The following is a 27,869-nucleotide window of genomic DNA, read 5'->3' on the forward strand; positions in this document are numbered from 1 at the left end:
ATTTACAACATGCAACAAGTATTCACAACAGCCTATTAATACACGAGACCTTTAAAAAAGTTAAGAGTTTGCGACCATATTAATCACACTGTTGAAACCTGAAATAAAGTTGCACCATTTACTGCAACAAAGATTCCATAGCACATTATTTCAAAATAATGTTGTATTTCTACAGGAACAGATGTAAGTGAACAGATTCTGGGCAAGTGTAATGGTCATCGATCTTACTTCTGTTTGCGGAGAGATGTCATTCTATATATGCCCCTCGGTGAACAAACTAATTTATTGGCTGCAATTCGCTTTGTAAAATTGACGAATCGGAAGCAATATACTCAACTGGTTTACATGTGTATAGCAGAGGGTACAGGTATGTACCTGACTCCATCTGGGCCTTTGCCAATCTGTCCATTTCTATACTAGCTTTGGGTCATGTGCTTTGGGTGGCATTGTACTTTTAAAACATTTGCTCATGGACTCTCAGGCTGTGCCAGCATTTATTGCCCATCCCTAATTGCTCTTGAGGCAGCAGTTAAGAGTCGCCCACATTGCTGTGGGACTGGAGTCACATGTAGGCCAGGCCAGGTAAGGACATTAGTGAACCAGATGGGTTTTTACGTCAATCATAATGGTCATCATTACTTTTTAATTCCAGAGTTTTATTGAATTCAAATTTCACCATCTGCAGTGGCGGGATTTGAACCTGCATTCCCCAGAGCATTACTCTGCGTCTCTGGTTTACTAGACGCACTGACAATACCACTGCGCCACCCTCTCAAGCCCACATTAACTCTACGTGTACCGGAACCAACAACTATAGACAAAAAAACCCGAAAATACTGGACAATCCCAGCAGGTCTGACAGCATCTGCGGAGCGAGAAAGGAGCTAACGTTTCGAGTCTGGATGACTCTTTGTCACAGTTGGAGAGAACTGTAGGGCAGCATGGTAGCATTGTGGATAGCACAATCGCTTCACAGCTCCAGGGTCCCAGGTTCGATTCCAGCTTGGGTCGCTGTCTGTGCGGAGTCTGCACATCCTCCCCGTGTGTGCGTGGGTTTCCTCCGGGTACTCCGGTTTCCTCCCACAGTCCAAAGACGTGCAGGTTAGGTGGATTGGCCATGATAAATTGTCCTTAGTGTCCAAAATTGCCCTTAGTGTTGGGTGGGGTTATGGGAATAGGGTGGAGGTGTTGACCTTGGGTAGGGTGCTCTTTCCAGGAGCTGGTGCAGACTCGATGGGCCGAATGGCCTCCTTCTGCACTGTAAATTCTATGAGAACTGTAAATAGGATCAGATTTATACTGTTGTGTGTGTGGTGGTGTGGTGTGGGGTGGGGTGGGGTGGGGGGGGGGGGGGGGGCTAGATAGAGGGCCAGCAATAGATGGAGGTTGACAAAGATATTGTGGACAGAAAGACAAAGGGATTGTAAATGGTGGTGATAATGACGAAGGAGGGTGCTGACGGAGGTGCGCCTTAAAAGATCAGAATGTGTAAATGGCAGAACTACTACAGCGATGTCCTGATATGTGATAAGCGCTTTGTTAATTCAACTTCTCTCTTTTGCCTCAACAACCCAGTCCAACATAATCATGAGATCGTGAATGACTGCCGCTTTATCCTAAGGACTTTGCACAAAATCAATCCTCCCCCCCCTGGAACATCCACTGTTTCTACCGACATTGCTGACAAAATGCTTGTCATCTCATAGATTCGGGCAAGGTGCTGACTAAAATAAGCAAACAAAAGGCACACGTCAGACAGATATTTCATTGCAAAACCTCTCACACAGTAAGGGTGCACAGGACACACCCATCTAACCAGTGTAGAAGATATATTTATCCCCTGAGCACTGTAAATGAATACTTACGAGTGGTTGAATATAGAAATGGCTAATCAGGTCTATCCGGTTCTGATACTTTGTACGAGCCACAAGACGAAACCACACCCACTCTTTTAATTCAGTCAGCGCATCCATTGCACGGCCACACACAGTTTCACTCACCTGACCGACACAGGGCACTGTCAGCTTGGGTGCACTAACAATTCCAAAAAGTTTTCAACACCATTTGAAACGCAGCACATCAAGTCAAGCAAGTATTCTCAAGTTTTTATCTGTACTGTTACATTGGGTTTGAAGAATAGTTTTATATTTGTTGAACGATGTGGAACAGTTCCCTGTTTACACCTGCTCAGCAAATCCTCAGTGCTGTATTGCAGTTGTCTCTCATGTCGAAAGTGTACAGCAGTTGTTCAGGCAACACATTAACATCGCAGATGGAAAACGACACTGCAGGCCACATAATTAAATGTAATTCTTCCATCTCTGGTTGCAGAAGGAGCTGTTGTGGCTGATTTTCTTCTGACAAGTGTACCCTTTGCCCCATCTCTGAATATTTGCAACAGGATGTATATGGTAGTGGGCCAAGGGGTACAGGACACTCCTGTCTCTGGAGCTATTAATGACAGGAAGGATTGTGAGCACAGAGACCTTCTCCAAGACCTCTGCCCTTGCTACACTTGGGACATCTCTCAAAGGGGTGCCAAAGTCGTGGAATCACAAAACCGACAGCACAGAACTGGCCATTGCTGGTGTTTATATACTCCATCCAAACCAAAATGTCTTTGAGCTTTGTTTTTCTTCCTCTTTAACCCTCAGCACCACTTTAAAGGGCCAACTGTTGAAACTTACTGGTGATATCAATCAGATTTAATTGGACGTGATTGATAAATTCCCACTATCTGTTCAGAACCTGTGGCATCGCATCCTCCTCATTTGCATTAAATTCTCGCTCACTCAGCTCTTTTAGTGCGAGAAAATGTGACAAATGTGCTGCAGGATATACCTATTGAAGGGAAGTGCCAAACAACTTAACCTACCTTACATCTGATTTGGGAGTGCCGTATGTAGATACTGTGGGGGGAAAGCGAAAGGCTTTGGAAAGAAGTTGGTATTGACCTCGAAGTGTATCTTGTACAAATTTGGCGCAACCTCTGATAAAGTCAGTTGTAAAATCCTACAGCACATAAGGAGGTCATTCGGCCTGTTAGACCAACTCTTTGAAAGCACAGAAAACTGCATCTGGAAAATGAAAACTTGCGTGAGAATCGTGTTTTACGTCTCGGTTGAAATTATGCTCCAGACAGTAGTCACTGAGCTGTAACAGCGCTGTGGGATACGGAGTGACCCGGGAGACAGGGGGCAGTAATTGCTATTAAATCAGAACTGGAACGATATTTATTCCAATGCAAAGTCCAAGTGGGAAGAAGTAATTGTTTGCCTAATGTGCTTGAAAATTAAGTAAATGACTTTTGCATCAAGCAAAACCCATTTCAAACACACCCATTCTGTTTGAATGGAGGTGACCGCGCTGCATGCCACAGGGGAATGGGGGGGGGTTTGGTAAATGCCGTCCGTTGTGGTCTGGAACTATGGATAGAGATTGTAGAGGCTCCAATTATTTTTACATCGCAAGGTTGACAGGCAATCTCTCCGACCCTTACTGCCAGCCATTGGCGTGTGTCAGAAGGATTTTCAGGTTGACAATCAAACTTCTTGGGTGAAGTATGATCACACCTTCCCTGGCCATCAAGTCCCGGGGTGGGGGGTTCAAACCCAGAGCGTCTGGCTCAGAGGCAGCAACGCTACCCACTGTGTCACAAGACCTTTTAGCATTGTAACTAGCTCCAACTTGCAAGTCGACAGGAATAAGGAAAGAGGGAGGAGAGGTGGCTGAGATAGTCTTAGAAGTCGGGTTTAAGGAGGCTGTCGAAGGTGGAAAAAGACTTTCCAAAGCTGAGGAATTTAGGGGGAAAATCCAAAATGTTGAGGGCAGGATGATTTAAAGCTGTACTCTTAATTGTAAACCAGTCAGGGAGGCTGAATACTGGAGTCAGAAATGAAGTACAGGTGATTGTGGAGGCGGGAATGAGGAGATTGTCGATAAACATTAAAGAATTTGCATTTGATGTACTAAGGGACAGAAAATCAATAGCTATTAGTCAGGAAATAAAGGTGTGAGTGGAGTGGGACTAAGATTATGACGTGAGCAATCAAACTCTGGATAATTTAGCACTTTATGTTCAGTGGCATTCGGGACCCTGGTATGAAGCATGACCAGGAAATGATGAAGCATGGTTTCAGGGGGAAAAGGAAGGAACGGTGAACACCCATATTGTGGAGGTGGAATTGATTGGTCTTGATGATGGACTGGATATAAAGTTTCAAAGCTCAGTCCTGGATTGAACCAAATGCCAAAGCTGCCACCACTGGAATTCAACCTCAGCAAGATGATGAAATCAGCAGTGGAGGTGTGAAGCTTCTGGTGGCCGTTGAGTAACATGGCTTTGGCACTTGATACTAAATCTCTCGTTCCTTTACATTGTAACATCCATTATCGACATCACTTCAGCAAACTTGTAGATTTGTAGATGATAATAATGAGGCATTATTCGTATAAACATGGAGACTAACATGTTATGATAATGATTGTATCGCACAATTGTTTAGGGCCCTGTGCACTTTTCACACCGTCTTTGTCACCTGCCACCTCCACTGATTAGTGTATATTATGTGTGTATAAGACCAGAGATGCCTCTGTTTCTGCACTTCCTTTAGACCTGTGCCCGTCAATTTATTTTGCTTCTTGCTCTTCCTGACAACATTGGGTGGGATTATCCAGTCCCGCCCACCCAAGGACCGGAAATTCCGGCTCGAGGTCAACGGGCCTTTCAATGGTCCATTAAATTCTCTGTCCCGCCCGTGACAATTTCCACAGCAGGCGGGGCCGAGGGATTTACCCCATCATTTCTTTACATCTCGGCATTAATTACACCTGCCACAGCTTACGTACAAGGAATAGCAGGGAGCCGAGTACGGGCCTTGGGGCATGCCAAAAAAAAGTGCGGCCACAAGGAAAGAAAAGGAAACAAGGGAAAGGCAACTTCCACTTTTACAGCATCGTCACTTTCAAGGTTTCACAAAGCCAATGAACTACTGAGGAGCAACAGTTGTAAAGAATGTGCACACTGCGTACATTATGAATGGGACTATGAGAGGTTGGTCATGCAGTCAAATTTCAAAGTTGGCTTATTGTAGAATGGCAAGTTCCACAATGTCAAGGGTAGGCCAACAAGGAAAAGAAGAGGCCTCTTCAGTCATTTTGAGTGGATTCAGTTATGTAGGGTGATGTGAGGAAGGCAGATTGTCGGCATTCAAATAGCAGATGGTGAGAAGAGTGGACATGGATTCAGGTGGTGTCAACATTTTGCAGAAGTAGCGAAATGCTACTTTGAGAAAGGAGGTTAGCACGGCTGCCTCACAGAGTCAGGGAGCCAGGGTCAATTCTGACCTTGGGTGACTGTGTGGAGTTTGCACTTTCTCCCCATGTCTGTGTGGGTTTCCTCTGGGTGTTCCGGTTTCCTTCCACAGTCCAAAGTTGTGCACGGCAGGTGGATTGGCCACGCTAAATTGCCTCTTAGTGTCCAACGATTTGGGGTTATGGGATAGGGTGGTGGAATAGGCCTAGGTCGGGTGCTCTTTCAGAGTGCCGGTGAAGACGATGGGCCGAATGGCCTCCTTCTGCACTTGCGGGACTCTATGGAACGAGGAAGGGGTTGGAGGTGACGTTGAGATCACTTGGAGGCTTCTTAAAAACTGGGATGGCGACTTTGAAACCGAGATGAAGAATATCCTAGTCAAGAGGGGAGTTAATATCAGTGAACACTCGAGAGCGGACTTGGGAGAATGTTTAAGGAGAGCTTTGCAGGAAAGGAGCTGAATAAGGGAGCTGAAATATAAATTTCAATCAGAGCTGAATCAGAGTCCTTGGGGAGGGTGACCAAACAGGTTCCATTTCAGAGGCAAATACATGAGCTTCTTACATTTGATATTGGAAGTTTGAGTTGGCACTGGGACATGCTGGGTTTCTCTTTGTCATGGCCCGCTCTGGGGGAAGAGGGGGAAAGTTATCTCAATGTTGAATTTGGTGATGGATGACTAGACCAGCCAAGTACATGGGTGCTTGTTCATGTCACTTGGATGTGAGGAGAGAGGGAAGATGGTGCATGGATGATGGGCCATTCATTCTTTGTTTTCAGTGTGATCTCGAGCAAAGGAGCTGCTGACAGGGTAGGCGGTGCTGTGGTGGGTGGGCGAATAGAGGAGAAAAGGCTTGGAGTTTGAGAGGGCACCGGAAGGTGGGCTGGAAAGATACTTTTCCCGGGATGGCAGACCTTGGTGGATAAGTTGGAGATGGGCAGCGAAATGTAGATGATAAGGGCAAGGTAGTGAGGTGTTGAGTAATGGAAACATTCAAAGCTGATCGGGACAATCATTAAAATCAGATAAGGAAGACATGCGCAAAGGTGTGACTTGAATCACGGATAAAAAAGTCATTCAGTGCCAAGACGAAGTGAGAAAAATAGAGAGGGGAATTAGTGAGGAGGGTGCTGGAGGATAGGAGCAAAACCGTTGGTGAACATCGTAAAAAGTAAACTTCAAGATGTGATGATATAAAATGGGTGATAATGAATCAGCAGCTAAGTGTAAATTCTTCCTGACTTTTACGAATGGAAATAAAACTAAGGAACGATGTAAAACAGATTGCTGATTTACTATAACCCCTTGCTCAAAGCCAAAATCTACAGCTAAGTTGTAAATGGTGAAGTCTGGCAACTGTTCCTCAATTTTAAAATTCCCGTCCTTCTTTTCAAATCCCATTCCTGGTCTTACCCATCATCCCCAAAGATCTCTACGCTCAATCCCCATTTGTAACGCTGCACTATTGGTTGCCATGTCTTTAGCTGCCTGGGTTCTAAGTTTTGGATTTACTATGTGCCTCCCTCTCCACTAAGATCTCCTCACAACCTGCCTTTATAACCAAGCTTTTGATTTCCTGAACGGTCTCGGTATCAATTTCTGTCTCCTCGTGCCTTGATATGTCCTATCGCGTTAAAGGTGTTTTCTAAATGTAAATTGTTTCATGGGGAATTTAATTGAATGCATGGCCACGTAATGCAGCTGAATGGTCAAGGGCACTGATCCTGGAATAATGCTCGGATTCTTGGCAGAAGTCGAGTTTTCACCACACTGGAGCAATCGTTCTCTGAAAAGTTTCCAGTTCTGTAAAGCACCCTGCGGTTTTCGATTCAGGCACAAAAACCTCATTGTTCCTCGGCATTGAAAGTTCATCCATCACGAGGAACAAGATCGGCCAGCACAGATGCAATTGCCAATTTCTGCAGTGCACGCACACGATTTTAGAATATTTTGCTTTGTCTTAAATTTAACAAAGTTTCACCCACTAGGTGAGCGCCAGATGATTGCACCACGCCAGTTGCTGTTACAAGATGCATGAGAGTTTGAGTAAGTGTTGCAATCAGTGAGTAATGCGGGGCTGGTTAGACAGTTGATGATTAATTGCTGAAAGCATGGACTGCCCTTGGAAAGAATGTGGGTGTGTTACATAAGATGACATTTGGTATAAATGCCCTGACATTTCACATCATTAAAAAACAAACAAGTTGTCCAAGAAGGCCGACACAATACACTAAAATATCCACAAAGTATGTCACGGCAGTCACTTTCGCGTGTTGAGATCATAAGTTCAGTATTTAGGGCATCCATTAAATTCCCTTTCTAAATTCTTTCAAACCCCTAATCTATGACTGCTGCCTTTCACGTGGGTAAAAGCACAACTGTTATCAACCGATATGATTCAAGTCAAACTGTGGACTCTTGGTAGGTTTCGGTTTGTATCTGGTCCCGGCTCCCTCACATAGCATCCTTAAACATCTGGAGTTCTATATCCAGTTGCAAGGTGCCGTGTCTCTGTCACGAGTAACACCAATGTTGAAACAAGACATGCATTTTCACAGGTGCAGCGGTTTTGAAAATGGAACTACACTGAGGAAAAATAAATCCGGCCTTATCTCAATATGGCAATTCTCAATATCCTACCTTTAAAAAAAAATAAATTTAGAGTATCCAATTCATTTTTTCCAATTAAGGGCCAATTTAGCGTGGCCAATCCACCTACCCTGCACGTCTTGTGAGGGTGAAACCCACGCAAACACGGGGAACATGTGCAAACTCCACACGGACAGTGACCCAGAGCCGGGATCGAACCTGGGACCTCAGCGCCGTGAGCCAACCGTGCTAACCACTTGTACCACTGTCCTGCCCTCCAATATCCTACCTCCATTAGAAATGGGCGCAGCACTATTTTGAAGAAGGCAGTCATGATTTGATAATTGTCTGCGCCGATTGGTGACATTATAACGTGGGGGCGCAATCTAAGATAATTACAGGAACAATTAACAGTTCAATTATAATTGAAGAAATAACACAGTGGTTGGTTAGAATGTGGAATTAACTGCAATTAATTGTGGAAGCATCGTGTGCAAATTCTTGGAAAATGTGGGTAGGAACTTTTTTCCACATTTTCGCACCGTAAGAATGCGGAGATCATTTACTAACAGTGGGCCCAGGTGAGATAAGTCTTGAAGCCGCCAGGTTTATATAATTCATAAGTTCATAAAATATTGGAGCAGAATTAGGCCATTCAGCCCCACCAAGTCTGCTCTGCCATTCTATCATGGCTGATATGTTCCTTATCTGCTATCTACAATGTTACAGGCCAAGAGCTGGATTGCAAAATCAGCCAGATCATCTCCTCCCTAGAACACATGACCCTGGAGCAGGAGTAGGCAATTCATGGGCGGGACAGTAGCACAGCGGTTAGCATTGTTGCTTCACAGCTCCAGGGTCCCAGGTTCGATTCCGGGCTTGGGTCACTGTCTGTGTGGAGTCTACACGTTCTCCCTGTGTCTGCGTGGGATTCCTCCGGGTGCTCTGGTTTCCTCCCACAAGTCCCGAAAGATGTGATGTTCGGTGAATTGGACATTCTGAATTCTCCCTCTGTGCACCCGAACAGGCGCCGGACTGTGGCGACTAGGAGATTTTGACAGTAACTTCATTGCAGTGTTAATGTAAGTGTGCTTGTGACAATAACGATTATTATTATTATTTAACCAGCCGAACGTAATGCCCTCAATGTGGTCATGGCTGATCCCATCCTGGCCTCAACTCCACAGTCCTGGCCATTCTCCATAACCGTTCAACCCATGACCAATTAAAAATCTAACTCCTCCTTAAATTTACTCACTGTCCCAGCATCCACCACACTCTGGATTCTACAGATTCACAACCCTTTGGGAGAAGTAGTTTTTCATTAAATCTGTTTTAAATTTGCTACCTCTTATTCTAAGATTATGACCTCTCGTTTTAGAATGCCCCACATGAGGAAACATCAGCTCCACGTCTACTTTATCCATACCTCAATTGTATACATCAATTAAATCTCCCCTCATTCTTCTACACTCTAGAGGGTATAGGCCTAAACTGTTCAATCTCTCCTCATACGACAAACCCATTGACAAATCAATGCAGTGAACCTCCCCTGAACTGCCTCCAATATCACTACATCTTCCCTCAAATTAGCAGACCAAAACTGTGCACAATACTCCGGGTGCGGTGTTACCAATGCCTTGTACAGTTGCAACAACACTTCCTTTCCTTTATACTCTATTCCTTCAGCTATGAATGCCAATATTCCATTTGCTTTCCTTATTATCTGCTGCACCTGCATGCTCATTTTCTGTGACTCATGTACGAGGACATCCAGATCCCTCTGCACCGAGTACCCCAAAGTCTCTCCCCAATAACCTGCCTTTCCATTTTCCGACCAAAATGCATGACCTCGCACTTATCCACATTAAACTCCATCTGCCACATTTTGGCCCACTCTCCTAACATATCCATTTGTAAGTTTCTTATTACCTCAGTGCAACTTACTGTCCCATTCAGAGACAATAATGGGGACGGGGCTGGCAAAACAATTCCACAGAAGTTCAAAAGGTTCAGATTGAAGAAGGTAGAACTCAACTCACTCCCAAAGTTTACCAATGAAGTGTTCAATCATCTGTGCAGAGTTCTTCAGGCAGAATTGATGTCGGCGTGAGGAACAAAACAAAACAAACACTAAGGGCAAAATACAATCTATCAAGACTGCCAAATAGGATACTCAGCTGTTTGCCAACAATGATCCAACAATTCAGTATATCAGGCAAGGTCAATAGTGTTGCTGTTTCAAACAGAGTCGATGTAAATCTGGAAGCTGTGCCTGTTAAACACGCCTGACATTGTCACAGAATCAGAGAAGATACATAAGAACATAAGAACATAAGAACTAGGAGCAGGAGTAGGCCATCTGGTCCCTCGAGCCTGCTCCGCCATTCAATTAGATCATGGCTGATCTTTTGTGGACTCAGCTCCACTTTCCGGCCCGAACACCATAACCCTTAATCCCTTTATTCTTCAAAAAACTATCTATCTTTACCTTAAAAACATGTAATGAAGGAGCCTCAACTGCTTCACTGGGCAAGGAATTCCATAGATTCACAAACCTTTGGGTGAAGAAGTTCCTCCTAAACTCAGTCCTAAATCTACTTCCCCTTATTTTGAGGCTATGCCCCCTAGTTCTGCTGTCACCCGCCAGTGGAAACAACCTGCCCGCATCTATCCTATCTATTCCCTTCATAATTTTAAATGTTTCTATAAGATCCCCCCTCATCCTTCTAAATTCCAACGAGTACAGTGCAGAAGAGGCCCTTTGGCCCATCGAGTCTGCTCCGACACATGAAAAATACCTGATCTGCCTCCCTAACCCCCGTTTTCCAGAACTTGGGCCCTTGCCTGGAATGTTGTTCGACAATTATGTCAATCTGTCGACATTATTTGACATCTTCTTCTATCCCCGGGGCTGTTCCAATTCCAAACTCACAGACTGGAATTTGCCAGCCCTTCATGCCAGTGGGAATCTTCTGATCCTGCCGATGTGAATGGAGATGGGAAAACCGGGGGTCGGCAGGAGGCTCTGGAAAACCCCAGCCTTTGTGATGAATTGATCGGGGCCAAATTTTCGAATTCACGCTCGCTATTGCACAGCCTGAAATTGGGCCTCGGTTCTTGTTAACGTTTTATCCTCAGCGTTTGGTGCCCACTGCACTGCAGATGTTGAGCCTCCTGTCTGCTTCGGGGGCCTGAAGGTAGGTCCTCGGGATGGGGAGAGGGTTTTCAGCTGCAAATGAAAGGTTGGTGTTGTGTTTGGTGTTCGATGCCCAGCAAAGAATCTACCAAACAACTTGGCCTGGATTCTCTGCCCCGCCACATTTCTGTTTCACCCCACCGGCGGGATTCCCCATTACGCCGGCCGGTCAATGGAGTTTCCCATTGTGGGGCTGCCCCACGCTGTCGGGAAACCCTCGGGCTGTCGGCAAAACGGAGCATCCCGCCGGCGGAGAATCCAGCCGCTTGTCCTGCCCAAACCGGGATCTTTACTGAATCACACGTGGTAAGATCGCTCAATCATCAATCAATAATCTTTATTGTCACAAGTAGGCTTATATTAAAACTGCAATGAAGTTACTGTGAAAAGCCCCCAGTCGCCACATTCTGGCGCCTGATCGGGTGCACAGTGGGAGAATTCAGAACGTCCAAATTACTGAACAACACGTCTTTTGGGACTTGTGGGAGGAAACCTGAGCACCCGGAGGAAACCCCACGCAGACACAGGAAGAATGTGCAGTCTCTGCACAGACAGTGACCCAGCAGGGAATCGAACCTGGGACCCTGGCGCTGTGAAGCCACAGTACTACTGTGCTGCCCACGAGCTGTTACAGAGCAAGCTATCATGGAGTTTCTTTGTACTCCTCTGCGACTGTTAACCTGTATGTCTTACTACCATTTCCTGTAACCATCTGGTGATGGCCGGATGTGCTCCCACTTATATTGGAGTGCCTGGTCACATGACCACTGTTGTGAGACAACCGCATGGTTTGTCTTCACTGCCACCTGCTGGTTGGAGATCGCACTCCATCCATCTACGATATTGCTACAAGGCATATCACCACAGTTGGTTTGGATCATGAGGATTGTGGGATTGAGGGATCACCCCCTTCTCCTCCTGTCCTGAAAAAAAAGATGTATCCCTTCATTAGCAACTGTGGTGGGGCGGAGGGTGCTGAATAATTCTGAACAGAACGTACCAGTATCTCAGAACAGACTAAAGTATTTCCCAACACATTTTGTATTTGATGGTAAATAACGAGTTGGCGCGAAACCAAACTTGTCAGGTGACATCTGCCGGTGTGCTCGTAGAATCATAGAATCCCTACAGTGCAGAAGGAGGCCATTCGGCCCACCGAGTTTGCACCGACCCTCTGAAAGAGCACTGCACCCACGACCCCCATTCAATCCCCATAACCCGGTAACCCCACCTATCCTTTTGGACACTAAGGAGCAATTTAGCACAGCCAATCCACCTAACCTGTATAACTTTGGACTGTGGGAGGAAACCGGAGCACCAGGACGAAACCCACACAGACATGGGGAGAACGTGCAAACTCCACACAGTGACCCGAGGCTGGAACTGAACACGGGTCCATGATGCTGTGAGGCAGCAGTGCTAACCACTGTGCCGCGCTCACCCCAGATAAAATTAAAAACAAGAATTTGTCCTTGGGATAAGCACGGACACCTACTATGGTAACACTTAAAAAAACACACACAACACATACGGTAACAAAGACAGAAAATGCTGGGAGTGAACCTCATGCAGCATCTGTGAACAGAGAGAAAAAACAGGTTTTGGGTGCGCACTTACAGCGAGAGAAGATACACACCCAAAACATCGCAATCTGTCTTTTCTCTTTACAGCTCCTGAGTGGCCCATTGCCTAACCCCAGCATTATTTGTCTTTACCTTCATTTTTGTCTTTTTTTAAACTTTTACTGAAGCTGTGTTTCACCAGATGCAAAATCTTTTATCATTCCAACATTTCCCTCCGACCGATCAAACCCACGGCTTAAATTTTAAAAAGACACTTGAATGGTTCCCTCACATGAAGAAAAGCAAAGAGAGAACAGTGTAATAAAGCTAACAGAAAACTATCCGGTTACCAAGGAAAGTATATGTGCAAATGGCTTGTGATTGTGTATATTATAGAGACATAACTCAAACTTTACTCATTGTCACCCCAACATTTTCTGAATAGTGGAACATAGGATTTAGGAGCAGGGCTGTTAGCCTGAACTCAAAGGCATACATACACATACCTGGTTGAGTCACATGCTCCCAGTCAGACCTAAACACATTAGGGAACGCATAACGTGATATACCAAAGACCCATTGGCCGGGATTCTCCGTCCCTGTGCCGGGTTGGAGAATCCTCGGGTGGAGGTGCGAATCCCGCCCCGGCGCCCTGACGCCGGCTTCCCTATTCTCTGGCGCCATTTTTCGGGCGCCGACGGGATTCCCGCCTCGCCGGTCGGGGGCCGTTGACTGCGCGCCCCGATGGGCTGAGGGGCCGACGAGCTTGGCACAGTCCCGCTGGTGTGGATTACTCACCTCAAACACGGCGGGCCCTGGAGGATAAGTGTGCGGGGACCGTCCTGGGGGGCAGGGGGGGGCGGGCCATATTCCCCGGGGGCCGGCGCGAAGAAGGGAACCCCCACGCATGTGCAGAAATACGCCGGCCATTCCGCACGTGCGCGGAATTACGCCGGCTGTTCCGCGCATGCGCTAACTCGCGGGGCAATTTGGCGCAGGCTGGAGTTGCGGGAACCACTCCGGCGGCAACCTAGACCCTAGAAAGGTGAGAATTCCTCACTTTCGGGGGCCGTTGACGCCAAAGTGGTTGGCACAGGTTTTCACGCTGGTGTGGGGACACAGGCCCATTATTGGAGAATCACACCCATTTTGTTTCAGGACATTCTTGCATGACCAGCTATTATCCCATTAACAAAGTCTGATGACCTGGTCTATCAATGGAAGATTGGTGCATATGAATGGCATAGCTCTGCCCTTTTGTGTCAATGGGAACGGGAGAAAGTAACAAAAATAGAATCAAGTTTGACCACCTTCGTTTGAAAGGCTGGGTGAAGCTGGGTGAAGCTCAGAGATAGAGAAATCCTTTTGAGAATGAAGGCAGAAGCAGATGGGCAGTCATGAAGACAGGTCAGGAAACCTGGTAGCGGAAGGCTGTGGAGAGCAACCAGTCAGGTCAGGAAGCCTACTAGCTTAAAGACACCCATTGAACAGGTCATGTACACTGCCATAGAGATTGAAAGTTTTGATTTTGAAAAAGGATTCCGAAAGAGATGTCTTAACAGAAGAAAGGTAGCTTCCTAAATGAAAGTGCTGCCTTTGCCTGGATGTGTAAGTGGAACAAAAGCTGTATTTTATTGCCAAGTGTTGTTTAATTGGATTGGATCTGCCCGAGCAATCAATAAGAACATGGCTGATCTGATTGTAACCTCAACTCCACATTCCTGCAAACCCCCCCCGATATCCTTTACCTCCTCCCTTGTTAATCAAGAATCTGCTCTGCCTTAAATGGATAGAAAGGTTCTGCTTTCACAGCCTTTTGAAGAAGAGAATTCCAGAGATTTGCAAACATCTGAGAGAAAAACATTTCTCCACATCTCCATCTTAAATGAGTGACCCCTTACTTTTAGGCAGCGACCCCCTGGTTCTCGATTTTCCAACCAGAGGAAACATCCTCTCCACATCCACCTCAGGATCAGATCGCCTTACTTTTGAAACTCCAGTGGATACAAATCTAGCCGATCCAACCTTCCTTCATAAAACAACCTACTCATTTCCTGGTATTCGTCTCATAAACCTTCTCTGAACGACTTCTAAAGCATTTACATCCTTCCTTAGATAAGCGACTAATACTGTACACAATACTCCAGGCGTGATCTCACCAATGTCCTGCAGTTAAAAAGTAACTTGCTGTGTTTTGTCGGAATAAATAGTTTCCATAGCAAAATGTAGAGTAAAACTGCAAAGAAATTATTATGATATACTTCCAGCTGTGTTCAACGAGATAATCTTTTTCCAGGATTTGGATCTGAAGACACTGACTGAAGCTACCAAAACAATGGCATCATTTCAAACAGTTTTGATGGTCGCATGCCTAACATGCCCCCTATGGGGTGTCAGCCGATCAGAGACCATGACCTCAATATTGTCCAGTTCCCCTGGAACCAATGATGCTACATTGATGTTCTCCACTGACACCACGGCCGTAACTGGGTTGGCGACATCTTCAGGCACAACTACCTCTGCCGTTCTACCATCTATGAATACATCAATGACCACATTGGCCAGTGACAGCACAGGTTCTGCGGCACTACCCATCACCAACTTCCTAATACCTACTTCGAACGTGAATAATTCATCAACCTCTGATTCTGGTAGCAACGAAACGCTCGGCAATGGTTCCTTGCCAGTGACTGAAGGCTCAACTACACTAACTATGCCAGCAGAGAGCACAGATTACGCCACAACCGCAAGTCACCAGAGCACGGTTACCAACACAACTGAGTTAATGCCTACTGCTGTACAAAACACCAGTGATGTGACAGCAAACCCCAACGTGACCGCTGCAATGACCACACTCCAGCCCAATGACACAGCCAATGATACAACTACTGGAAACATAACAGGTACAACTCCTGTGCCAACAATATTCAGCAACACTTCAACAGCTGCCCCTGGTAACAAGACAAACGCTACTTCAGCAACACTGACTCCACCGCCCAGCATTTCTTACCACCATACTACAAAAATAGCAACCGCTAGTCCCAGCATCAGTATGACTACCGGCACGGCGGGCGGTGTATCAACTGTCAATGGGAAAGGTAAGCTTTCAAAAATAAATATTAGGGGCAGGTTTTGCATATTTGCGTTCTGAGGGTTGCGCAGGTTTATGATTCTGAAGCAGGTCCGTCCAACCTGAGGGCTGGCATCTATGTGGCATCAGCAGCACCACTGCTGAAGCAGGTTGGTGAACATGGGGGCGTGGGATGGGGGTGAGTGCGCCAATCTGAGGCAGCGACGGCCACACGGACTGCCGCAGGGAGGGTCATGCTCCACGGAGCTGGTGGCCTTCCAACGGGCTGGGTGGGTTGCCACACCAAAGGAAAAATGCCAGCATGTCATGAAATGGCTCATGAAAGGGCCTTAGTGATGTAAACTGGCTGCCCGCTTCAAGGAGTTGGGCAGCCGAGCTGTCTCACGTCTCGCCGCTGCACGATGTGGCTCCATGGCTTTTACTGGAACCCCCCCCACCTCCATTCCTACCACAGTGGCGACCAATGAAATTCAGTCCGTAGTACGTCCCTATCAACTGCCATCAAACCCATCATTATGTGAACACGGACCTATTAATATAATCAACAGAAATTCGAAAGTTTATTTCTTAAACTTGGCTCCGTGAAATAGAATTATAGAATCCCTTCAGTGCAGAAGGAGGCCGTTCGGCCCATCTATTCTGCACCGACCCTGCGAAAGAGCCTAAGCCCACTCCCCCGTCCTTTCCCTGCCACCCCACTTAGCCTTTTGGACACTTAGGGGCAATTTAGCATTGGCCAATTCAGGTAACCTGCCCATTCCTGCACTGTAGGGGGAAACAGGAGCACTTGGAGAAAATCAACACAGACGCAGGGGAACGTGCAAACTCCACATGGACAGTCACCTGAGGTCGGAATCGAACCCGAGTCCCTGGTGCTGTGTGGCAGCCGTTCTAACCACTGTGCCACCGTGCCGCCCGAGCAAAAAATATAATTATGATTTAACCAATAAAGAAGAGTTTGTTTTATTCAAAACAGACGACAACAGATGTTGGGCGAGATTCTCCAGTCCCCTCTGGGGGGGGGGGGGGGGGGGGGGGATTCCCGCAAGGACTCCTGTGATAGGGAGATTCCCTCCAGTACTCCTGGAATAGGGAGACCCTCCCAGGTGCCCCATGACAAAAAGGACTCCACACAGGGACCCCTGGAATAGGGGGACCCCCACAGGGGCCCCTGCCTAAAGACCCTTTCGGACGAGGGTGGGTGCTGTCTCGGTAGGCTGAATGGCCTCCTTCTCCACTGAAGGGATTCCATGCTTCTTCTATGATTCCGCTGATCTAACAGGCATGTCGATTGGTCCCCCTTCCACAAACATTCACCCCCTCCACCACTGAGGCACAGTGGCAGCCGTGTGCACCATCTACAAAGGGCACTGCAGTAACTCATCAACCCCACCACCTGGAGGTTCCCCCTTCAAGTCACTCACCATCCTGACTTGGAAATATATTGCTGTTCCTTCACTGTCACTGGGTCAAAATCCTGGAACTCCCTCCCTAACAGCACAATGGGTGCAGCAGGGACTGCGACGGTCCAGGAAGGCAGCTCACCTCAAGGCCGATTGGAGATGGGCAATAAATGCTGTTTGAACCTGCGGCACCTACATCCCGTAACATCTCGTTGGTCTGTTATGAATAAAATGAACTCTTCATCATCTCTGCTATCAGTTAAATATGTGCGGCCTGTTTGAGGCTGCATTCTCCTGGCGCCTGGGAGTCTCCGGCTGCACCGGCGAGGGTTAGCACTGGACTCCACAAGCGGAGATCAGGTGTGATGGCCACATGCGGGGGGGGGGGGTCTCGGAGGCCATTGGAGCCCCCCGGGTGGTTGAGGAGAGGGCAGAGCACTGTCCTGGCACCTGGACACCATGGCAGTGCCAACCTGATGCTGAATTCCCCATCGGGGCATTAAAAGAAAAGACCGCCATTAGATAGCGGTGTCCTGCCCAGGCGGCTAATCCAGCCCAACACACAGTCTCTTATTTCGCTAGATCTCACCCTAAGGGTTGGCGAACACTGAACTGGATCCCACCCAAATATCCGATGGGAAACACGGAAACACCCTGCCAGATTCATCCAAAATGACTCCTGGTCAGTTTTGTGAGAGTCGCGCCCAATGCTCCCTGAAGAGATCACTCACTCCAGTATCAATACTAACTCTGAGCTGAATGAAACTGAACTGAGATTTCATCTTGGCATAAGAAGCAACTTTGAAGCAATTAAATGTTTAACATACCGTACTGTCAAGCTTGGTATTTACCGGTTAAGGATATAACCATCTGCAGTTGTGCATATGCGATACAAGGAAACACCAGTTAACAGCCTCACAGGAATAACAAACTGAAGTCCTGGTGTTGATTCAATTTCTAAATGGTTGTTTCCCTGCAATGTAACCACCGCGTGAATAATGAGCCGTTGCAGGAGGAATTCACCACAATAATTGGGTAAGACAGTAGTTAATTTTGCTCAACTATCCCAATGACCCAGCCCGTTACGCAATTATCATTATTTCCAAAATGTTTCAGATCTAGGCCCTGTGGAGGGACGTGTGAGCGGAGGAGTGGTAATCGGGGCCCTCCTTGGCTGCATTTTGGGAATCATCCTTCTGTCGTTGCTTGTTTACTTTTTCTGCGCACGCAGAAAGTCAGATCACTTTAACCATCGCAGGCTGTATGATAATATCTCCAGTGATCCAGGTAAGCAACTACTAACATTTTGTGGTAAAGTGTTACCCCTTACAAGTAGGTCCATATATTTACTTGCTCGTGTGTTCCCCCATAATCTCTGAAAATGTGCTACATCACATTTATTGACATGGAATTCAATTTATCGCCTCTTTTTTAAAATTCATTTACGGGTTGTGAAATGGAATGAAAATCGCTTATTGTCACAAGTAGGCTTCAAATGAAGTTACTGTGAAAAGCCCCTAGTCGCCACATTCCGGCGCCTGTTCAGGGAGGCTGGTACGGGAATTGAACCATGCTGCTGGCCTGCCTTGGTCTGCTTTCAAAGCCAGCGATTTAGCCCTGTGCTAAACCAGTGGGCATCGCTGGTGAGGCCAGCATTTATTGCCCATCCCTAGTTGCCCTTCAGAAGGTGGCGGTGAGTTGATTTCTTGAACTGCTGCAGTCCCTGGGGTGCAGGTACACCCACTGTGCTGTTAGGGAGCGAGTTCCAGGATGTTGCCTCAGGTACAGTGAAGGAAAGATGATATATTTCCAAGTCAGGATGCTGAGTGACTTGGAGGGGAAACTCCAGGTGGAGGGGTTCCCAGGTATCTGCTGCTCCTGTCCTTCTAGATGGTAGCGATTGTGGGTTTGGAAGGTGCTGTCTAAGGAACCTTGGCGAGTTTCTGCAGTGCATCTTGTAGATGGTACACACGGCTGCCACTGTTCGTCGGTGCTGGAGGGTTTGAATGTTTGTGGAAGGGGGAGCAATCAAGCGGGGCTGCTTTGTCCTGGATGGTATTGAGCTTCTTGAGTGTTGTTGGAGCTGCACTCACCCAAGTGGAGAGTATTCCATTACACTCCTGACTTGTGCCTTGTAGATGGAGGACAGACTTTGGGGGTTCAGGGGGTTAAGTTACTCGCCGTAGGATTCCTAGCCTTTGACCTCTTCTGCCCAATCCAGCTTCTTTTCGAAGTTTTCATACATTCGTTCATGGGTAGTGGGCATCATTGGCCAGCGGAGGCGCAGCGAAGTTTTACCCAACTGATTCCTGGGATGGTGGAACTGACGTTTGAGGAGAGATTGAGTTGGTCCGAACAGGACCAGACAGGGTAGATGGTGGGGTTGGCCAGAACTAGAGGCCACAGTCTGAGGATAGGGGATAAACCATTTAGGACAGGGACGAAGAGAAATATCTTCACCTAGAGAGTTGTTGGCCTGTGGAATTCATTACCACAGGAAGTAGTTGAGGTCATTACATGTTTTGAAGAAGCAGTTAGATATAGCACTTGGAGCAAAAGGGATCAAAGGATATGGGGGTGGGGGGTGGGGGGGGGGGGGGACGGGATTCGGCTATTGAGTTGGATGATCAGTCATGATCATAATGAATGGCAGAACAGGCTCGAAGGGCCGAATGGCCTCTTCCTGCTCCTATTTTTTATGTTTGTCACCCATCCTGATTGCCTTTGAATTGACTGGTTTGCTCGGCCATTTCAGAGGGCAGTTGAGAGTCAATCTCATTGTTGTGGGTCTGGAGTCACCTGTAGTCCAGGCCAATAATGATGATGGATTTCCTTCTCGAAAGGACATTAGTGGACCAGATCGTTTTTTTTTGACAGTTGATGGTAACTTCACGGCCACTATTACTGAAACTCGCTGATATCAGATTGCATTAATTGAATTTAAGCTCCACCAGATGTCCTCCTGTGATTTGAAACTATTTCCCCAGAGGATTAACCTGGACCTCTTGATTATTATCCCAATGACATTAACACAGTGCAACTCCCTTCTGTATTGTGTGCTCTGGCTCCTGCTGTTGGACAGAGGACAGGGTGCGAGTGGAGGGGTGAGCGAGAGAGACTGAAAGAGGAGACTGAAGGGTGCACCCTCTCTCCTGGCTCGGGGCTGGTTTAGCACAGGTCTAAATTGCAGGCTTTGAATGCAGACCAAGGCAGGCCAGCAGCACGGTTCAATTCCCGTACCGGCCTCCCCGAACAGGCGCCGGAATGTGGCGACTAGGGGCTTTTCACAGGAACTTCATTTGAAGCCTACTTGTGACAATAAGCGATTTTCATTTCATTTTTCACCAGTCCGACCAGCGAAACTTGCCAGGCTGTACACTTGAATGTGGGCCTTTCCCACATGCAGGTGGGCACATGGGCTTCCCAACTCCTTCCCCCACCACTGATGAAATTTCAGCGGGGGATAGGTAGATGGGTGGTAGGAATGGTGCCTTTGGCCTGGTGTCCAATTTTATGGTCCCAACACCCGCACCTCCCCCCACATCCGCCTGCCAACCTGTGTCTGGCAGCAAGATGGCGCTGGAGCGTAGCGACTCTCTACGTGCTCTCCCTAACAGATCCTCTTTTTACTTATCTTATGATCATTCTAATCTTTTAAAATTTAATTCCAAGACTCACTATTATGTTATATTTTCTTATCTTTTCATGTACTTTATGATCTGTTGAGCTGCTCGCAGAAAAATACTTTTCACTGTATCTCGTGACAATAAACAAAATCCAGAGTAGCTACTAAGGGGCTGGTTTAGCTCACTGAGCTAAATCGCTGGCTTTTAAAGCAGACCAAGCAGGCCAGCAGCACGGTTCGATTCCCGTACCAGCCTCCCCGGACAGGCGCCGGAATGTGGCGACTAGGGGCTTTTCACAGTAACTTCATTGAAGCCTACTCGTGACAATAAGCGATTTTCATTTCATTTTCATTTTTCATTTTCATTCATGGGTGGCACGGTAGCACAGTGGTCAGCACTGATGCTTCACAGCACCAGGGACCCGGGTGCGATTCCCCGTTTGGGTCACTGTCTGTGTGGAGTCCGTACCTTCTTCCCGTGTCTACGTGGGTTTCCTCCGGGTGCTCCGGTTTCCTCCCACAGGTCTCGAAACACGTGCCGTGTGATGAATTGGACATTCTGAATTCTCCCTCTGTCTACCCGAACAGGTGCCGGAATGTGGCGACTAGGGGCTTTTCACAGTAACTCCATTGCAGTGTTAATGTACGGCTACTTGTGACACTAATAAAGGTTATTAGCTGGAAGCCAGAAAATCCAGGCAGGAAAGGGACAATCCAGTTTGCCAATAGATCGGAATAATTCAAAATTCACTTGCTGCAACAAATCTCTTGCTGTAACAAACGAGGTCGATCAACGGGTAAAAGCAGAATTAGGGAAGATAATTAAGAAACCTTCTTATCCAGTTCAGCCTGAAGCAATGTCAGCACATCTCGAACACTGAGGTACACTCAATGCTCTCTCTCTCCCTCCTTCGGAACGTTGTCATTGTACTGTATTTCAAAACGTAAAAGACACGCCCACACACATGCCCCTCGAAAAGAAAACTTACAAAAGAAAATTACATGGTCACGGCTCTTCAATATAATTCCTCGCTATCAACCATTTCATCGAAGGAAAATCAATTGCTGCAAGGTCCAGTTCAACATTGAGCAGATGAAGTTCAATTGTATGAATATAAGAAAATGACAAAGCTGATTTTGTCTGCCAACTTTGACATCAGAAATTAAAGCCAGTGAAAAGGAAACATGATTGCCAAGATTAATGTCACTCTTTTCAACTTAGTAATAAGTAGTTTTTAAGTGGATGCAGTGGTTTGAACTGTTTTAATAATGAACAAAGGATACCATTGACTGATAAAGTGTATGACACACTCGTCACACAGCAAAATGCTTCCAAAAACGATCAATTTATAATGGGTGACAGATTTTTTTTAAATGGCAAAAATTAAATGCGCATATTTACAATTTGATCATGAACTGTGAGCAGAACACAATCTCATGCGTATTTTCAAAACGGAATGTTAAAAGCAAAGAAAGGCAGCACCTTCCAAACCCATGACCATGGTCATCTGGGAAGGACAAAGGCAGCAGACACCTGCTCCTATGCCCTCCATTACAGACATGCCTCCATTACAGTCAAAGATATTAGAATGTCTATACAAGCCAGTTAAGTTGCTGCCGATTAATATCATACGCCAAATTCCAGAACTTCCATTCCTCAGGGATGATTCATATTCCTGAGGTATCTGGGAACCCCACCAGCTGGAGGCTCCCCTCCCAGTCACTCACCATCCTGACTTGGAAATATATCGCCGCTCCTTCATTGTCGCTGGGGCAACATCCAAGATCTCCCTCCCTAACAGCACAGAGGGTGTACCTACATCTCAGGGACTGCAGCGGCTTGAGAAGGCATCTCACCACTACCCTCTGAAGGGCAACTGGGGATGGGCAATAAATTCTGGCCTAGCCAGTGATGCCCACATTCTGTAAATGAACCAGAAACTTCCTTTGACGCTAATTGCAACTCTTTGCACTGCCACCTTATTGTGTTACATTCATCAAATCACTGGGGAGGAAAAAATATTTGTCACAAAGTATTTCATTTAGAAATACAGGAAAACTGGGATGAAGTTGCCAACAGCAAGATCACAAGACAGCTATGATACACATCGTAAACCTTGCTGCTCTATTGCAAGGAAATATCCAATCTGTTAATGACATTCACAACAATACTGCGAAGTTGCCAAAAATCTCTCAGATCAAAGTCCAAACCTGTTTCACGTCTTCACATATACTTGTCTTCTCCTCTTTGGAAATCATAGAATTATAGAATCAGAGAATCCCTACAGTACAGAATGAGGCCATTTGGCCCATCAAGTCTGCACCGACCCTCCGAAAGAGTGCCCTCTCTAGACCCAATCCCCCGCCCTATCCCCGTAAACCCATCGAACCTTTGGCCACTTTGGGGCAATTTAGCATGGCCAATCCAACCAATCTGAACGTCCTTGCATCCAGAGGACACCCACACAGAGACGGGGAGAACGTGCAAACCCCACACAGGGCAGCCACCCGAGGCCAGAATCGAACCCTGGAGCCGTGAGGCAGTAGTGCTAAACCACTGTGCCACCGCGAGGAAGTGTTGATTAACAGGCTGATTGTCAGCCAAGTCATGAACACTCCTTTTATCGCCAACCAGCCCTGGAGTGAGGTTTGAACCTGGAGCTCTTGGCTTCAAAGCAGGATTGCTACCTGTAGAACCACAAGAACTCTCAAGGCCCACTCTGAGAATGACCTAAAAACAAAGTAGTTTTTGCATTGCTTCACCATCATTTTTATTAAGTACTCGGTCGATGTGAACCCTGGTGTCCAGCCCTTTCTACAGGACAAATGCAGCTGGGTCTGTATAAGGCCTTCCATTGTTCCTGAACCTGTGGGAGCATCAGGACATCAGAATGATTGAACTAGAAATATACTGATTTATTCTCTTCAGTGGGTTTGTGCCTCCATTACAGTCGAAGACCTTAGAATGTCTATACAAGCCAGTTAAGATGCTGACGATTAATATCATACGCAAAATTCCAGAACTTCCGTTCCTCAGGGATGATTCGTATTCCTGAAATACCTCCAGAAGATCAGCTTGGGACTCCCTTCCTCCCCATCACCATCAGCCCCCCCCACCACCCCCAACATGCATCGCACACCCAGCTCCCTTCCCCACTCACAAGCCACTATGTCCCTCCCCGGAGGTCCTCACGTAAGGACTGCACAGAATTGCCCAGGATGTTTAACTTTCGAGTGGATTATTACCCTGGAACCATCCAATCTTGGCTAGTTCCAATTCTCTTGGCAGAATGGCCATTCAGGAAATGTTAGAAGAATTTTTTTAAATATAAATTTAGAGTGCACAATTATTTTTTCCAATTAAGGGGCAATTTAGCGTGGCCAATCCACCTACACTGCACATCTTTTGGGTTGTGGGGGTGAAACCCATGGAGACACAGGAAGAACGTGCAAACTCCACACGGAGAGTGACCCAGGGCCGGGATTCAAACCCGGATCCTCAGCGCCGTAGGCGGCAGTGTTAACCACTGTGCCACCGTGCTGCCCTATGTTAGAAGAGTTAAAACCACATCTAACTCCCTGGATAACTGTACTCTTGACCACGCCAAGCCACCCCACTCCACCCCAGACTGCTGCAACTAACACCACCCCACTCCACCCGAAACCACCCTAATGAATCTATCGACCACCCTCGTGACCTGCTCCTCCCCACCCACAGCTGCTGTCCACACCCCCGATTATCGACCCAAACCCCTAGTCCCTGATTACCATTCACATTCCCTGATTACACCCTAATGCCCCCCCCCCCAACTGCCCTACCGACCCCCAGCCCTCTTTCCCCTTGCAATAAGCCCCATTGCACATAACTATACTCCCATTCCCCTGGCCCCCTAATACCTTCCCCATCCCCAACCACGTTCCCCACCTCCAACTATTCCTCACACCGTCTGCAACCCCCATCCCGACTGCACTCCTGGCCGCTGCAACCTCCCCAACTATGCCCAGACTGCCATCCTGTCACCCTCCTGTCCCCCAATACCCTCCCAATCCCTGTTTACTCTTCACACCCCAACTACAGCCCCATCTACCGACTGCACTCCCTACACGCTCCTTGACCATCTGATCCCCCACAAATAATCCGAGCTCCTCCCCAAGCCACCGTCCCCGAGTTCACCACTCCAATTACCCTTCCAAAGCCCTTCCTCCTGTCACCTCCCCCCCCACCACAATCACCCTCCCCCGCCCCTGAGTGACAATCGGTTATTACACAATGTCGTGCAAATTTGCTTCATTCATACCGTGTTGTTTCACTCCAATAATGATCACTTTATATTCCAATTTATTACAGTTCTGCGTCTGAATACGGAGAATGCTGTTGATTTAAGGTACCAAGATGACGCGGCATACTATAACCCCGCCGCTTTAAATGACGCATTGCCTTACACCACAGAACAGATAGGCGACCCAAATTATGAGATTCAGATGAGCGACTTACCACCTTCTTATGCAAATATCGCGTAACGCTCAACATCTCACAAAACAGACATCTGGATTGGTAGAAAGAAACTGAACAGAGGCCTTTTTACATGAGGAGTGACATCAAATTGGCTAGAACTGATCGCGACCTTTCATTCGGAAAAAGCTACTGTCGAGACAGGAAAATAAATTGCACTTACCCCAGATAGCCATAAAGATGGCGAAGAAGACCGTGCCTCCATTATCAAATAAATGTGTCAGCTAGAGAAAGCACAAAGAATGGAGACGCTGATTATTTCGTTATGCAAACAGCCCGCCACCGCGCACAAAGACTGAGACCATCATCCTGTGCTGAATTTCGAGAAACTGAACTTGTGCAAAAAGAACGTTCAAGTTCAGTAATGCCACACTGCAGAATATTCTTAACAAATTAGTACTTCAACATTCCATTACAACATGATGTACGTTATACATCAATTTTCACAAAGGAAAGGTCTTTAGATCCTTTAAATTTGATGAGGATATCGGTCCTTTGGCATCACCGTTTGTTCATTTATATTCCACATTTGGCACCGCTGCCAGTCTTTACGACTCCCTCTTTCAATAATTTTTGTGAGATGCCGACTCCAGTGGGAAAATCAAGTTGCAATGCGCGGAATGACATTCAAGATTTTAGAAAGAGGATGTAGTTCATAGGCCATCGAGTCAGATAACTGCTTTCACACCATTTTACATATTGTGCTATCATAGCCAGGCCGAGGCTTGACATTTTTGATCAACTAGCATTGGAATAACTTGTTTTATGATTCTAATAAAGAGTGTTCTTTGGTAGAGTGGTCGCTTTCCATTTACTATCCCCACGTTTCATAGAGGTTCCACGAGACAGGCAGCTTTGATTTGCTGGTGAAGCAATCGGCAACGAATAAGGTCACCTTTGCTCGCACTCTGAACCTGCCGCTGCTCTGATTTCAACCTGCAGGGGGCAGTCTGCTTGACAAATACTCATTTATTTTCGCAACACGGTTCGATGTGAAAGATTTCCACGAACGTTTTAAGAGTTGCATCAACCAGATGTTGAGTTGACACAGGTCGCGGCAAAGGTGCAAAGGGAAAGTCGTGCAGATTCCCTGCGGAAGGGGGAGGGAGGGGGGGGGGGGAATGCCAACGGAGAAGATGACAGAATGAAAGGAATGGAGAAATGAAGGTCAGAAATTAGACCAAGCTACCCACTACTCCTTCCCATTCAAACACAGTATGACATTGGCAAAACCCAAGTATTCCCTGCGGTTTTTAGAGATTATATAATAGCTTATCTGTGGGCTGAGTTTCATTATTTGTTTCGCCATAATAAAGTCAATGGAAAGTGTGAAAGACAGGGGAATTGTAAAGTCTTAATTTCCTTTCATTGCCCTGCTGACTTTTGTTAATGTATTTTAAATGTCCTTTAATTTTTTTTAAATCATTTATTTTTCACCTCCTGCCACTTTTCTCAGAAGTCTGAAATCTTTAAATAGTTACTGGTATGCTTTATGCGATGTTGCCTTATTATCAGGACTCGCACTGTGAGGCACATTTGCACTCCATCCCCAGCTCAATTTGTCGTCTTGCTGAGAGATGCTCCATTAATTATTAACGGATCATAATATAATCATTCCTGTGAGACGTGTGACGTTCCTAACTAATCATGTACAAATCGAAAACGCTTGCAACCAAACTTGCAAAATAAAGTGTATGTGATCATCGTTTGCCAACTTATTTTCCTGCGCTTATGTTCCGATGTTACCGCGTATCTCATTTGTTGTAAAGCTTTTCCGTATCTTAGCCAGTTTGAGGCCGTGGTTCCAAGTGCTCTCTAAAACAATTCTATTGCAGTAAAAACAAATTTACGTGGGAAATTACATAAAAACATATATTTTTGTGGCACCTTTAATATATCAAAAGAAAGTAACCGGACTAAATGTGGTTCTGAGCCATTCAGACTGGGCCAAATGTGGTTCTGAGCCATTCGGACTGGGCCAAATGTGGTTCTGAGCCATTCGGACTGGGCCAAATGTGGTTCTGAGCCATTCGGACTGGGCCAAATGTGGTTCTGAGCCATTCGGACTGGGCCAAATGTGGTTCTGAGCCATTCGGACTGGGCCAAATGTGGTTCTGAGCCATTCAACAGCTGATTGAAGAAGTAGGTTTTAAGCTATTTTGTCAAGGGAGAGACAGAGATGGACAGAAAGAAAGCTTTGGACAGGGAACACATAAGAGGTCTAATGGCTTCACACAGGTAGTCAAGGTGGGTGAATGCATCTTCACATACTATCCCCTGTTTACCACAGCACTACCCTCTCATACTGCTCAATGCACCACTCCCCTAAGACTCAGCCAACAGCACCCCCGGGGGACTCAGTCCTCAGGTCGAACAGCCAAGCATTCTACCTCACTCCTACACACCTGCCAACGCTGCCAGCCCCGCGTTCAGCTCCTGCTGCCGCAACACACTTCGGGCCATTCAGCTATGGTGGGCACACCACCCAAACACAGTGATAGGCAATCACTGACATTCATCCCCCGCCTCTCTTGCAGGACAATATGGCACACCATCCTGATGTCTAGCACAG

General features: G+C 46.7%; 2 protein-coding genes across 2 annotated transcripts in view; one reads left to right on the forward strand and one right to left on the reverse strand.

The window, feature by feature from the left end:
• ano3 (anoctamin 3) overlaps positions 1 to 27,869 on the reverse strand; it is a 313,721-nt gene that overhangs the window by 128,392 nt on the left and 157,460 nt on the right. Inside the window, exon 14 of the mRNA XM_038808322.1 lies at positions 25,461 to 25,521. Within this exon, the coding sequence (XP_038664250.1) occupies positions 25,461 to 25,521 (61 nt within the window). The remainder of the gene's footprint in view (positions 1 to 25,460; positions 25,522 to 27,869) is intronic.
• On the forward strand, positions 1,969 to 26,091 carry muc15 (mucin 15, cell surface associated). The gene is made up of 5 exons (XM_038808321.1): positions 1,969 to 2,088; positions 7,304 to 7,361; positions 14,962 to 15,763; positions 18,276 to 18,446; positions 25,133 to 26,091. Exons 3-5 carry the CDS (start codon positions 15,001 to 15,003, stop codon positions 25,303 to 25,305), a joined length of 1,107 nt encoding a protein of 368 aa, XP_038664249.1. The 5' UTR covers positions 1,969 to 2,088; positions 7,304 to 7,361; positions 14,962 to 15,000; the 3' UTR covers positions 25,306 to 26,091.

Source organism: Scyliorhinus canicula, chromosome 9, assembly GCF_902713615.1.
Source record: "Scyliorhinus canicula chromosome 9, sScyCan1.1, whole genome shotgun sequence".
NCBI lineage: Eukaryota > Metazoa > Chordata > Chondrichthyes > Carcharhiniformes > Scyliorhinidae > Scyliorhinus > Scyliorhinus canicula.

Excerpts from the sequence above, each read along its gene's own strand:
- muc15 (XM_038808321.1), top strand. The coding sequence starts at position 15,001 with ATGGCATCATTTCAAACAGTTTTGATGGTCGCATGCCTAACATGCCCC. Across the intron at positions 15,764-18,275 it reads ATCAACTGTCAATGGGAAAG|ATCTAGGCCCTGTGGAGGGA; the intron begins GTAAGCTTTCAA and ends AAAATGTTTCAG. Across the intron at positions 18,447-25,132 it reads TAATATCTCCAGTGATCCAG|TTCTGCGTCTGAATACGGAG; the intron begins GTAAGCAACTAC and ends AATTTATTACAG.